General features: G+C 49.4%; 1 protein-coding gene and 1 long non-coding RNA gene across 2 annotated transcripts; one reads left to right on the forward strand and one right to left on the reverse strand.

Moving 5' to 3' along the window:
- Window positions 1-1,346: 1,346 nt before the first annotated feature.
- On the reverse strand, window positions 1,347-4,250 carry LOC308185005 (uncharacterized protein). The gene is made up of 2 exons (XM_080572545.1): window positions 4,225-4,250; window positions 1,347-4,113 (listed from the first exon to the last, which is right to left on the reverse strand). Exon 2 carries the CDS (start codon window positions 3,968-3,970, stop codon window positions 1,592-1,594), a length of 2,379 nt encoding a protein of 792 aa, XP_080428671.1. The 5' UTR covers window positions 3,971-4,113; window positions 4,225-4,250; the 3' UTR covers window positions 1,347-1,591.
- A 987-nt stretch (window positions 4,251-5,237) lies between these two features.
- LOC308185932 lies at window positions 5,238-9,677 on the forward strand. The gene is made up of 2 exons (XR_013943833.1): window positions 5,238-7,025; window positions 8,830-9,677. It is a non-coding gene; the product is annotated as an uncharacterized lncRNA (long non-coding RNA).
- The last annotated feature ends 3,683 nt before the right edge of the window (window positions 9,678-13,360 follow it).

Here is a 13,360-nt window from a genome sequence, read left to right on the forward strand (position 1 = left end):
GTTGTGCTGACAATTCTGCCATCAAGTGGGACCAAAAGTAATAAAGAGCTCCTTCCCAGCTGAGAGGAGGCTGAGAGCAGGCCTCATGGCGGCCTGCAGCTTCCTCACAAGGGGAGCAGAGGGGCAGGCGCTGAGCTGCCAGAGGACAGCAACAGGACCGAGGGAAGGGCACGGAGCTGTGACAGGGGAGGGTGAGGCTGGGTGGTTGGGACCAGTTCTTCACTGAGACGGTGGTCACAGAATCACCGAATGGCTGAGGTTGGAAGGGACCCCTGAAGATCATCCAATCCAAAACACCCTGCCCAGCAGGATCACCCAGAGCACATTGCGCAGGATGGCATCCAGGCGCGTTTTTTAGAGTATCTCCAGAGAAGGAGACTCCACAACCTCTCTGGGCAACCTGTTCAAGTGCTCTGTCACCCTCACAGTAAAGAAATGCCCTCTCATATTCAGCCAGGACCTGCTGTGCTTCCGTTTGTGTCCGTTACCCCTCGTCCTGGGTTTAAACAGCGGCCTCCTGTACTGGATGAGACAGAAACAGCCCTTTTCAGCCCTGAGAAGACCAACCGCCACAGCTTCTTTCGGAAGGATGAAGGGGCAGGCACGCAGAGAAAAAGAATTCCTGCGACCTCACGGATTGTCCATGGCCTCTTCAGCTGTTCCTGGCATGGCCAAAGTGGCTGCAGGACCAACACAAGAATCATCTACAATCCGAAGAAACGCTGATCATGGCATGTCTGTGAGAAACCACAAGTTACAGTCTTCCATTGGCACGGATAAAAGCATGGGGAAACCAATAGGACTCTCCACACAGAACCAGCGCCTGCAGGGTGTGAGAGTGCCCAAGCCATCCATGATGGAAATTCAGGATTACAAAAAAGGAAAGAGTCCTTTTTTGTCCAAAAATGTCCGAAATGTCCAAAAATCCCTGTGCTGGCTCTGCCCCCCTACCAGCACCAAGTCCCTGTGTCCGCTTCCTCAAGCCCAAATCCCTCCTCCGTCCGGACCAGGTCAAACAGAAGGTGCTCTGTCACCCTCACAGTAAAGAAATGCCCTCTCATATGGGCATATATGCCCTCTCATACCCCTTACAGAAGGGGTGCCCAGTGCAGTGTGACAGAGGAGGAAGGAAGTGCTCTCTCAGCCTTGGGTAGATAACTATTTTGTCCATGGATGCACGAAACAAGTCATGAGTTGTGAGCTACCAGTTGGGAATTGCAAGTCAGGAGTTTGAGAAGGTGTCAGTTAGAATACCCCTGAATTAAGAGAGGAATGGGTGAATTCACACTGGACTAATGGGCAAGCCCCCTGCCCTGGGACACCCCTTCCCTGCCACCCCCCTCCAGCCTGCAGGCACAGCCCACCGTGAGTCTGCCGGCGCTTCACAAACAAGACACGATTCCCACCATGGGGCTAGGAAGAGGATTTATTTGGACCGGAGGAGTGAGCTGCCTGGACCCTGGTCCTCTCTCACACCTTTCCGCACTTGCAACCTGCGACTGTGGGCCTTGCCCTGCAGGGCAGTGTCCGGTGCCCGCAGGTTCTGCCTCTTGCTCCTGCGCACTGCCTCAGCGGAGTCTGGCTGGTGGGATCAGTGGATCCACGAGGTGCTCGATGTCTTTGTAGCTTTGCAGGGCATGCTGGGCAGGGCGCTGGTCCTTAGGGCTGCCCTGCCACCCTCCTCCTGGGGCACAGCTGACTGTGATGGACGCTTCGTGCCCAGACGTCTCTCAAGGATCTGCAGCTTCTTGGCACGAATGTGCAGCTCCAGGGCCTCACGCTGCTCCTCAGGCATAAACGTGGCCTCAGGGCTGTGGAAGTAGACAGGCACGGGGCGGGAGCGTGGTGTCCTGGAGGCTGCTGGGCAGGCGACGTGCCCCCTAAGCTTCCTCTGCTTGACCTGGTCCGGATGCAGGAGGGGCTTGGGCTTGATGAAGCGGACACAGGGACTTCGTGGTGATAAGGTGCCAGCCCCAGCACAGGTATTTTTGGGCAGTGCTCGATGCTTCTTTTCAGTGGACCTCTGCACTGGCCCAGGGAAGCGTTGCTGCTGTACTTCCCGGCACTTCTTTGTTATGTGCTCATTGAGCTTGCTGCGGTGCTCTTCCTTCAGCTGCAGCTTCTTGATCCTGAGAGGCGCTGCAGTGTGGCTGTGTTTCCCATTCCTGACATCAGTCACAAGCGGATCCAAGATGATAACATAGTCAGTTTGGCAGCCCTGGTCTTTGCGCATAATTGTGTTGGCTGGGCTGGGAAGCACTGGAGGGGCCCTGGATAGGCCAGGAGGTGGCTGGGACAGGTCAACCTGTGGACATCGCCCCTTGGACATGTCCTCCCAGTGACGTCGTCCCTCTTGTGGTTCAAGCAACCTCTCATGAACAATCACCCCACTTGATGATGGAACAATATTTTTGCCTCGTGTAGAGCCCCAAATATCAGTCCTGGGTTGCTGCTGTTTCATGGGGAGCCCGCCCAGTTTCCCTGTGCATTCCTTGTGACTAAGAGCACAGTCTGTGTGCCTGCCAGGTGCAGACCTGCCATCTCTTCTATTTGTCTGGGGCAAAGATAGTCCTTTTTCCCTCTTGGCCCAGCTGGGAAATGCTGAAGAGAGCATGGGCAACCCAAAAGGCCGCAGGAACTCCTCCTTCCTCTGAGGCAGCCCTCCATCAGGGCGGAGAATGCTCTCCCGGACAATGCAGTCCATTTGTGGTGGCTGGCTGGAGGAGCTGATCCCAGAGTGTGGCCCTTGCTTCCTCTTTCCCTCCATGTAATCCTGAATCTCCAGCTTGGATGTTTTGGGTGCCCTCAGGCCATGCAGGCACTGATTCTGTATGGCGAGCCCACTTGCTTTCCCCATGCTTCTGCTGGTGCCAATGGAAGAGCGTGATTTTTGGTTTGTCACAGTCATACCATGATCAGCCTTTCTTGGGATGGTAGGTGGTCCTGCTGCTGGTCCTGCTGCCACTTTGGCCATGCCAGGAACAGCTGAAGAGGCCATGGATAATCCATGAGGCCGCAGGAATTCCTTTTCTCTTCTTGTCTTCTCCTCATCGTTCTGATAGAAACTCTTGCGGATGGTGTTCTCAGGGCTAAATAGAGCTGGTTCTGCCCTGGGCTGTACAGGAGGCCGCAGTAACAACCCGCTCCTGTCAGGCAGCCCTCCGTCAGGGCGGAGAATGCTCTCCCGGACAACGCAGTCCTTTTGTGGTGGCTGGCTGGAGGAGCTGACCCCAGATTGTGACCCTTCAGTGTGGTTTCCTGTCCTGTAATTCTGAATTTCCATCATGGATGGCTTGGGCACCCTCAGGCTCTGCGGGCAGTGGTTCTCTATGGAGAGCCCACTTGGTTTCCCCATGCTTCTCTCGGTGTCAACTGAAGACTCTAATCTCTGGTTTGTCTGAGACATGCCATGATTAGCCTTTCTTGGGATGCTCGTTGGTCCTGCTGTTGGTCCTGCAGCCACTTTGGCCATGCCAGGAACAGCTGAAGAGGCCATGGACAATCCATGGGGCCGCAGGAATTCCTCTTCTCTGCTTGCCTGCCCCGCATCTTTCTGGAAGAAGCTCTTGCGGATGTTGTTCTCCTGGCTGAATAGAGCTGGTTCTGCCCTGGGTTCTACAGGAGGCCACAGTAACAATCCGCTCCTGTCAGGCAGCCCTCCATCAGGGCGGAGAATGCTCTCACGGACAATGCAGTCCGTTTGTGGTTGCTGTCTGTAGGAGCTGACCTCAGAGCGCAGCTCTTCATCCCTCTTTCCTGCCCTGTAATACTGAATCTCGGTTATTGAAAGTTTGAAGGCCGTCAGGCCATGTGGTTGCTCATTCTTTCTAGAGAGCCCACATGTTTTTTCCACACTTCCGCTGGTGTTGATAGGAGAGAGGAATTTGTCTTCTCTTCCAGAGATGCCACGATCATCCTTCCTTGGCATTGCTTCTTGTCCTGCTGCTTGTCCTGCAGCCGCTTTAGCCATGTCAGGAACAGCTGGGGGGGCAATCGGCAAATTGTGAGGGCGAGTGAGCTGCACCCGTCTGTGAGGCAGCACCCCATCTGGGTGAATAACGGTCTCATGTACAATGTGGTCCAGGCTAATTGAGCGGTTATACCTCTTGCCGCCTAGCAAAACAGGGAGGGAGTCTGAGCTGCAGTGGGAGAGAGGCACCAGGGCCACCACAGCCCCATAGGGATGGGCTGCTCGGTGCTGAGGCTCACCCACGGGGGACTCACCTGGCTTTGGTACCGGTGGTTGCCGCTGCCGCCGTCCACAACTTTGCCGGAGTCGGCCGTCACCCTGTGGGCACAGAAGCACGGCACTGTGACCAACCTGGGGAGGGACCCACAGGACCTCTTCCAACACCTCCTGGCCCCCCAGTCCCCCAGCCCCGAATTCCCCCACCCTCCCGCCCCCTGTACCTGTTGGTCTCGACCCCTGGAGAGCAGGGAGATCCCGGCCAGCAAAAGCATGAGGCCGGGGATGAGGAAAAAGCTGCTGTCGACCGTTGCTCACAGCCAGGTACGACCGCACTGGCAGACGGGGGGTGGTGGCCGGTGCTTTATAGGGTCACGGCCGTGAGGTCACAGACAGCACACGGCAACGCCTCTGTGAGGTCACAGCCCCCTGCCCACGTTGAAGCAGGCCGGTGCCCCTGTGCTGCATCCTGTGGGGAGGTGGGGGACCAGGACGGCTTCCCCGGGCTCCTCGCTTGGGGCCAGGGTCTGAGCCCACTGCCCAGCTCCAGCCGTGTCGGACAGCTGCTCCTGTCCCTGACCCCAAGCTGGTTAATATGCCACACTACAGGTTCCCTTCTGATGCCATCCATCCTTTCCTGGCTTCAGCTGAGATCGGGTTTTCTTCCTAGTAGCTGGTATGGTACTGTTTCTGGGTGTAGGAAGAGAATAATGCTGATCACAGACCAATATTTTAATTATTGCGTAGCAGTGCTTACATGGAGCCAAGGACGTTTCAGCTCCTCACGCTGCCCTGCCATCGAGGAGGCCGGGGGTGCACAAGGAGCTGGGAGGGGACGGAACCAGGACAGCTGACCCCAGCTGGCCAAAGGGATGTCTCATACCATATCGCGTCATGCTGAACAATAAAACTTGGGGGAGTTGGCCAGGGTGTGCCGCCACTGTCTGGGGACAAACTGGGCATTGGTCAGCAGGTGGTAAGCAATTGCGTTGTGCGTCAGTTACTTTGTGTATTCCATTTTTACTACTATTATTGTTAGTAATAGGATAGCCCTACCTCGAGCACTGGAACTGAGTAAAGGAAAGATGGTAAATATTTGGACAGATTCAAAGTATGCTTTTGGAGTAGTCCATGTTCATGGAGCATTATGGAAAGAAAGAGGGCTGTTGTCCTCACAAGGAGCCAATATAAGATATCAAGAGGAGGTGTTAAATTTGATAAATGCGGTACAAAAAACAAAACAAGTGGCTATTATGCACTGTAAAGCTCATCAAGGAGGAACCTCAAAAATATCAGAAGGGAATCGGCTGGCAGATCGAGCAGCTCGACAAATTGCTCGGGAGGTGTGGAATGTAATGGCTTTGGTACCACTTAAGGTAGGCCCCACTTGTCTTAATCTTCCCAAGGAACCAAGATATTCACCAGAGGATGAGAAATTAGCAAATCTCCTAAAGGCCCGAAAGAACTCTGATGGATGGTATGTAACCACTACGGGCCAGGTAGTAATACCCCCCTTGGTGATGCGAGAGATACTTCAGACAAGACATAATGAGTGTCACTGGGGTGCAGAGGCAATGGTAACATTTTTAAAACGTAGCATCATCTCTACACATATGTTAACAATGGCAAAATCAGTAATGTCAAAGTGTGAGATTTGTCTGAAAAATAATCCAGTAGCAAGAAAACATGCTGAAATGGGAAGAGTTAGAGTAGGAATAGAACCAGGAGATTACTGGCAAGTTGATTTTGTAGAGTTACCTAGGACCGGGGGATATAGGTATTTGTTAGTAGGGGTTGACACCTTTTCCGGATGGCCGGAAGCCCTTCCCTGTCGCACCAATCAAGCTAAAGAGACAGTAAAATGGTTACTGCGGGAAATCATTCCGAGGTTTGGGGTACCATTAGGAATATCCTCGGATAGGGGGCCGCACTTTGTTTCATCTGTGGTTAAAGACGTAAGTCGACTATTAGGAATTTCTTGGAATTTACATACTGCATGGAGACCCCAATCTAGTGGACAGGTAGAAAGGATGAACCAAACTCTAAAGGGACAGATCAGTAAAATCTGCCAGGAAGCCAAAATACAATGGCCACAAGCTTTGCCTATAGCCTTATTGAGAATAAGGATAAAGCCAAGGAGTGGAATGTCAGTAAGCCCATACGAGATAATGTATGGAAAGCCTTATGAATCCCCAGAACCAAATCCTAACATGCATATAACAGGGAACCAGGATGTTCATAATTATGTATTGTCTCTTGGTAAAACTTTAGCTCAACTTCGAAGTGTTCTGGTGTGGAACCGACCGTTGGCACTGGAAAATCCTGTCCACGACATACAGCCAGGTGACCGAGTGTACATTAAAAACTGGAATGAAGAACCCCTGAGAGAACGGTGGGCCGGACCTTATCAAGTATTATTGACTACTTTTACAGCTGTAAAGGTAGAAGGGGTGGATGCTTGGATTCATTATACTCGGGTGAAAAAGGTTCCCGAATTTTGGTCAGTGCGAGCAATCGGAGATACAAAACTACAGATGAGGCGCGTATAACCATACAATGTTGGGGTTCTTAACAACAGTAACGATAACAGTAATTGTTTTGTGTAAATACCTTGTAATTGGGTTCCTAGAAATACCAGGAAGATATAAGAAAGAGGAAATATTCAAAGGAGAAAATGTTACTTTGGAATGTGGAATGCACAACGATAAACCAATAACAATTAGCTCTCTACAGGTGGTCTGGGAAAAAAATAAATGACTCTGGACAGAGCCAGGAAATATACATAGACACAACCAGGGACAATACAGGATTGAAGGCTGGATGGAAGGGGAAGGCGTACGTAAGTATAACCATAGAATTGGGCCAACAACTGAGAGGAGCTACCACCTTAACCCTGTTTAGTGTTACTAAAGTCAACAAAGGAAACTACCGGTGCGTGGTAACACATGAAAATAGCACAGATTATGGGATAAGAGAGATATTGGTATATCCGAAATTGGATAAAGGAATATTGGTAGCCCACTGAAAAGGATCTAGAAGAAGAAGAGAGGGCCAGGCACCATGGATACAAGTGGTACAGATCCCACCTAGGCAACCATCAGAGAATTTACTGGTAGGATTGATTAAAGATTTTGCCATAATGAAAGGAACTGATAGAATTACTGCTTGTTTGCCCATCCCAAAAGCAACGGGGGACCCGCTTGAGTGGGGTATAATAACCTCCCCACTGCCCCAAGTAAAAGGAAATGAAACAATTCAATGTAAAGAAGTGAAAGCTCTAGAGAGGATAAATGTTACACAATACTATAGGAAACTGAGCCCCCCAACATCAAGGTCTGAATGTGAAAAGAAGAAGAACTACCATTTCATAACGATAGGCAGATTTAAGAATGTGGGACAGTGTTATTACGACGAACTACGTGTAGTAGAAGGAGTTAGAGAAAAGATTGTTTGGGAATGTCAAGAGAAAAATGAGCCAAAAGGAATGAAAGGGTGGGATAGTAATTGGACAGTAAGTTTATTGCAGAAATTCCAGTATGGAGGGAATACATCATGGTGTATTAAATGGCAGGGAAAGCAGAATGGAACTGATCAGTTTTATACAGTAAGCCGGGCTGACAGTAGCGGTAGACAAGAGTCAACAAAGGTAGCTTGGTGGACTTGTGAGAAGAAATATACTTGCGACAGTAATAATGAAGATGTTGAGCACTTACTTCCGGTATTGATAGCTCTTAGGGCAGGATGTGCTTGCCGAGGAATTAAGTACAATTCGGAAAGAAATAGCCAGGCTAGTCAAGTCGCAGTGGATTGTAGCTATAGTACCATACAAAGTCCAGGACAATTTGTATGGGCAGCCAGTGATGGAACTTGGACTACACACCTGCCGATAGATGGGGAAGTAAAAGAAATAACTCTAGGACTCCCTCCCCACACTGCGTCCAATATGGAAAAAGTCTCCTTTTAAGGGAAAGTTGGAAACCCTACAAATTAGTAGGGCAAAAAGAAGTTTAGAAGAAGGGGCAGATGAAGATACATGGCATGAACCCTCGGATGGAGTAAAATTCAGTTGGGCGTTAGAATCTCTATTTGCACAGGTAGCTACTTATCGAAATAGGGAAATGATTTATAAACTTACAGGACAAGTGAGTAGGCTTGCGAGAGCCACAAAAGAAGGCTTTAGAGACCTTAATATCCAACTACACGCTACAACTAAAATGGTGCTACAGAATCGATTAGCATTAGATACACTGTTATTAAAGGAACATGGAGTATGTGGATTTCTAAAAGATCGTATTGATCATTGCTGCATCCACATTCCAAATGTGACTATTGACGTAGAACATGACATAGAACAACTGGCTCGAGTGGAACAAGATGCAGAACAGGAAGAGAAAGATATGACAACAAGTTGGTTGGATAAAATTTTTAGTGGATGGAATATTAGTAATTGGGTTAAGTCCTTACTGGAGACAATAATTATATTGGTGATTGTAGGGGTACTAATTTGGTTAACATTTATAATGCTGAAAAGTCTGATTCTAAGGAAGACAACCTGGAACCGGACAGTGATGCAAACTATTGCTCGGTAAATGGAACCACATCCTCAATATCCTCCACCGGCATCTAAAAACTTTGGATTTCAGAGAAAGAATCTGAGGAACCCAGGAGGTGAAATGGAATGAAAACCGAATAGACAAGATCAGTTTCAGATCAAGTGAACCCAACCAGAAGAGTGAACGTAACATAAAGCAGAAGTGGTGGACTTATGAAATGTTGTGACAATCCTAATCTTTGTAATTTCCTTGATTCTTAATGATGTAATTTTCCATGATTATATTATTGGTGAGCACTGAGTGTAAAATATTTTAGTTAGTTAGTGAAAGCATTTGCCCTCCTCGAAAGGAGTGAAATGCTTTCAAAGGGGGGAAATGTTAGTAATAGAAGAAGAAATAATACAATATTGTTTAGTATGTTACATTTGCGATGTACTGTTCCGAGGCTGCGCTTGGAAGATACAAAATATATGTGCAAGGGTAACATGAGAATGCCCCAATTCATGATGAGGAGTAAGGAGGATTAAAAGAATGCTCAGTTTGCAAGACATCTAGATAACTGGGGCTTCTTGGACTCTGGGAACTGGGTCAAACCAACCTTGCGGTTTGGACTGAGACCAAGGGCTCAGAGAGCATGCGTGAAAAGGAAAGGTTAAAAAGTTCAACTCTGATGAAGACATCTTACTCCATCCCGACGACCACCCGGACGACCACCAGAGAGTGATACGCAAGCGCAGAAGGACTGATAAGATAATTAGCATACGAAGCGAGGCTAGGTGGAGCTAGGAAATGAATATGCATAGATGAGTTGTGAAACCTAATGCATATGTAGTATCTTAGGAGATAAAAGAGAACTAAGAAAACAAATCAGACGAAGTTAGATTTGGGCAGGCATGCCCCTAACTTCCGGCGCCTAATAAAGCACCTTCATATAATCACTTTGTGGATTATGTGTCTTCATGAACGCTAACATTATCATCCCTTCCTTTTCTTTCGCTATTAAATTGTCATTATCTCAACCCATGACTTTTACCTTTTTTGTGGTTCTCTCCCCAGTCCCACTGTTGAGGAGTGAGCAAACGGCTGTGTGGTGCTTAGCTGTCTGCTGGGTTAAACCACAACCCCTCCTTTTAGCAAACTGGTAAAAGAGCTAGAGGAATGGGGAAGCACTGTCAAGTCTCATCGCCCCTGCAGTTCTCCTCTAGCTTCAGTAAAGACTCCAAATGGCAAGTGGCGACTCTCGGGAGATTATCCAGCCTTGAACACTGCCATTGCTCCTCGGGAATCAACCAATACTCCCAGGTCCTTCTCAGCCAGGCATCTTTCTAACCACTCGTCTCCCAGCCTGTAGCGCTGCTTGGGGTTGTTGTGCCCCAGGTGCAGGACCCGGCACTTGGCCTTGCTGAACTTCATACAGTTGGCCTCAGCCCATCGCTCCAGCCTATCCAGATCCTCCTGCAGAACCTTCCTACCCTCGAGCAGATCAATACACGCACCTAACTTGGTGTCGTCTGCAAACTTACTGAGGGTGCACTCGATCCCCTCGTCCAGATCATCGGTAAAGATATTAAAGAGAACTGGCCCTAGTACTGAGCCCTGGGGGACTCCACTAGTGACCGGCCTCCAACTGGATTTAACTCCTTTCACCACGACTCTTCGGGCCCGGCTACCCCGGCAGTTTCTAACCCAACAAAGCGTACGCCAGTCCAAGCCAAGAGCAGCCAGTTTCTTGAGGAGAATGCTGTGGGAAACGGTGTCAAAAGCCTTACTGAAGTCAAGGTAGACCACATCCACAGCCTTTTCCTCATCCACTAAGCGCGTCACTTTGTCATAGAAGGAGATCAGGTTCGTCAAGCAGGACCTGTCTTTCATAAACCCATGCTGACTGGGCCTGATCGCCTGCTTGCCCTGCAAGTGCCGCGTGATGGCGCTCAAAATAATCTGCTGCATGAGCTTCCCTGGCACTGAGGTCAAACTAACAGGCCTATAGTTTCCCAGGTCTACCCTCCAGCCCTTCTTGTAGATGGGTGTCATGTTTGCTAGCCGCCAGTTGACTGGGACCTCCCCTGCTAGCCAGGGCTGCTGATAAATGATGCAAAGCGGCTTGGCCAGCTCTTGAGCCAGTTCTCTCAGTACCCTCGGGTGGATCCCATCTGGCCCCATTGACTTGCATACATCTAAGTGCTGTAGCAGGTCGCCAACCATTTCCTCGTGGGTTGTGAGGGCCACGTTCTGCTCCCCGTCCCCTTCCTCCAGCTCAGGGTACCGGCTATCTAGAGAACAACTGGTCTTGCCGCTAAAGGCTGAGGCAAAGAAGGCATTAAACACCTCAGCCTTTTCCTCATCTCTCGCCACTAAGTTTCCCCCCGCATGCAGTAAAGGATGGAGATTCTCCTTAGTCCTCCTTTTTGTGTTAATGTACTTCTAAAAACATTTTCTGTTATCTTTAACAGCAGTAGCCAGATTGAGCTCCGGATGAGCTTTGGCCTTTCTAATTTTGCCCCTGCACATCCTTACAACATCCTTATAATCCTTCTGAGTGGCCCACCCTCTTTTCCAAAGATCATAAACCCTCTTTTTTTCCTTAAGCTCTAGCCACACCTCTCTGTTCAGCCAGGCTGGTCTTCTTCCATGCCGGCTCGTCTTTGGGCACGTGGGGACAGACTGCTCCTGAGCCATTAAGATTTCCTTCCTGAGGAGTGCCCAGCCTTCCTGGACTCCTCTGCCCTTCAGAACTGCCTCCCAAGGGACTCTGCCAACCAGTGTCCTGAACGGCTCAAAGGCTGCCCTCCAGAAGTCCAAGACAGCAGTTTTACTGGTCCCCCTCCTGACTGCGCCAAGAATAGAGAACTGTACCGTTTCGTGGTCAATCTGCCCAAGACAGCTCCCAACCACCACATCTCCCACCACTCCTTCTCTGTTTGTGTGGTGGTTTTACCGTGCTAGGCAGCTGAACACCACAACCGCCCTCTCACTCCCCCTCCTTAGATGAGGAGGGGAAGAAGTAAAGGAAAGAACAACTCACGGGTTGAGATAAGGATGATTTAATTAAAGGAAAAAAAATAATTATTAAGGAAAGATTATTATTAATTAAACAATTTAACTAAACAATTTAACTAAACAATTAACAATTTAACTAAAGGGGAAAAAGGAAAGGGGAAAAGGGAGGGGGAAAGGGAAAACGAAACAAAACAAGTAAAGGCTATGTGGAAGTGCAGAGGAAAGAAATTACTCTCTGCTTCCCACAAATGAGCGATGCTTGACCACGTCCTTGAAGCAGGGCCTCAACGCACGTAGCCGGTGTTCGGGAGGAGGACAGACGTTTTCACAACGAGAGCCCACCGCTCCCCTCTTCCTCCTTTTTCCACCTTTTATTGCTGAGTGTGACATCGTATGGTATGGAATATCCCTTTGGTTGGTTTAGGTCAGCTGCCCTGGTGACGTTTCTTTTCTCACATCTTTGCCCACCCCTAGTGGAGTTAGAGAGAGTCCTGATGCTGTGCCAGCACTGCTCAGCAGCAGACACAACACTGGTGTGATACCATCGCTGTTCTAGCTACGAGTGCAGAGCACAGCACTGTATGGGCTGCTGCAGGGAAAGTTAACATCCCAGCCCGACCCAGTACAGTTTGTGAGCAGAAGGTCTAGTGGGGCACCTCCCCTGGTAGGCTCACTAACCAGCTGCATCAGGGAACTATCTTCCACGCTCTCCAGAAACCTCCTAGACTGCTTCCTCTGAGCTGTATCGCATTTCCAGGATATGTCTGGGAAGCTGAAGTCCCCTACGAGGACAAGAGCTGATGATTTCGCAACTTTTGCCAGCTGCCTGTAGAATTCCTCATCCGTCTCCTCATCCTGGTTTGGCGGTCTGTAACAGACCCCCACCAGGATGCTTGCCTTGTTGGCCTTCCCGCCGACCCTAACCCACAGGGACTCAGCCTTATCATTCCCAGTCTCAAGTTCCACAACGTCAAAACACTCTCTAATATAGAGAGCCACACCACCACCCCTTCTGCGCTGCCTGTCCCTTCTGAAGATCCTATAGCCAGTCATTGCAGCACTCCAGTCATGGGAGTGGTCCCACCACGTTTCAGTGATGGCAACGTCGTCATAGGTATGTTACTATGCGGTGTAACACTGTCTTATGATATGATGAAATTGCTGGTCATGAGACTAACCTGGTATTTGTACTCAGTCGGAGAATGGGAATCATTCCCAAAATACTCTTCTGAGCTCCTGGACCAAGAAACACTGCATTGAATGGGTGTGTCACCGCCCATATCATCCAGAAGCCTCCGGAAAGGTTGAGAGACACAATGGTCTGTTAAAGACTACAGTTCCCTTGCGTTGACCATAGAGGCTCCAAAGAGTGAGAAACAACCTGCAGCCAATAACACAGGCTCAGGCGAGGATCTCACTGAACTAGCATTTTTATTGGTGATTGCAGTGGTGGGCACCCTACAAGCAGGAGCGCGCAGCAGAGGTGTATCATAACCTTACATCCCCTATTACCCAACGTTTGATTCCTCCCATTTCCTCACTGGCTGAGCACTACAGGTTTACAACCTACTTGACGCTTATTACTATACCATACATGTACAATTTTATTGGACCGACTTTT

Source organism: Anser brachyrhynchus (genome assembly GCF_964034855.1).
Source record: "Anser brachyrhynchus genome assembly, chromosome: Z".
In the NCBI taxonomy this organism is placed as follows: Eukaryota; Metazoa; Chordata; class Aves; order Anseriformes; family Anatidae; genus Anser; species Anser brachyrhynchus.

What these genes read in the sequence shown, in the direction of transcription:
- LOC308185005 (XM_080572545.1), bottom strand. Translation starts at nt 3,970, where the DNA reads ATGGCTAAAGCGGCTGCAGGACAAGCAGCAGGACAAGAAGCAATGCCA.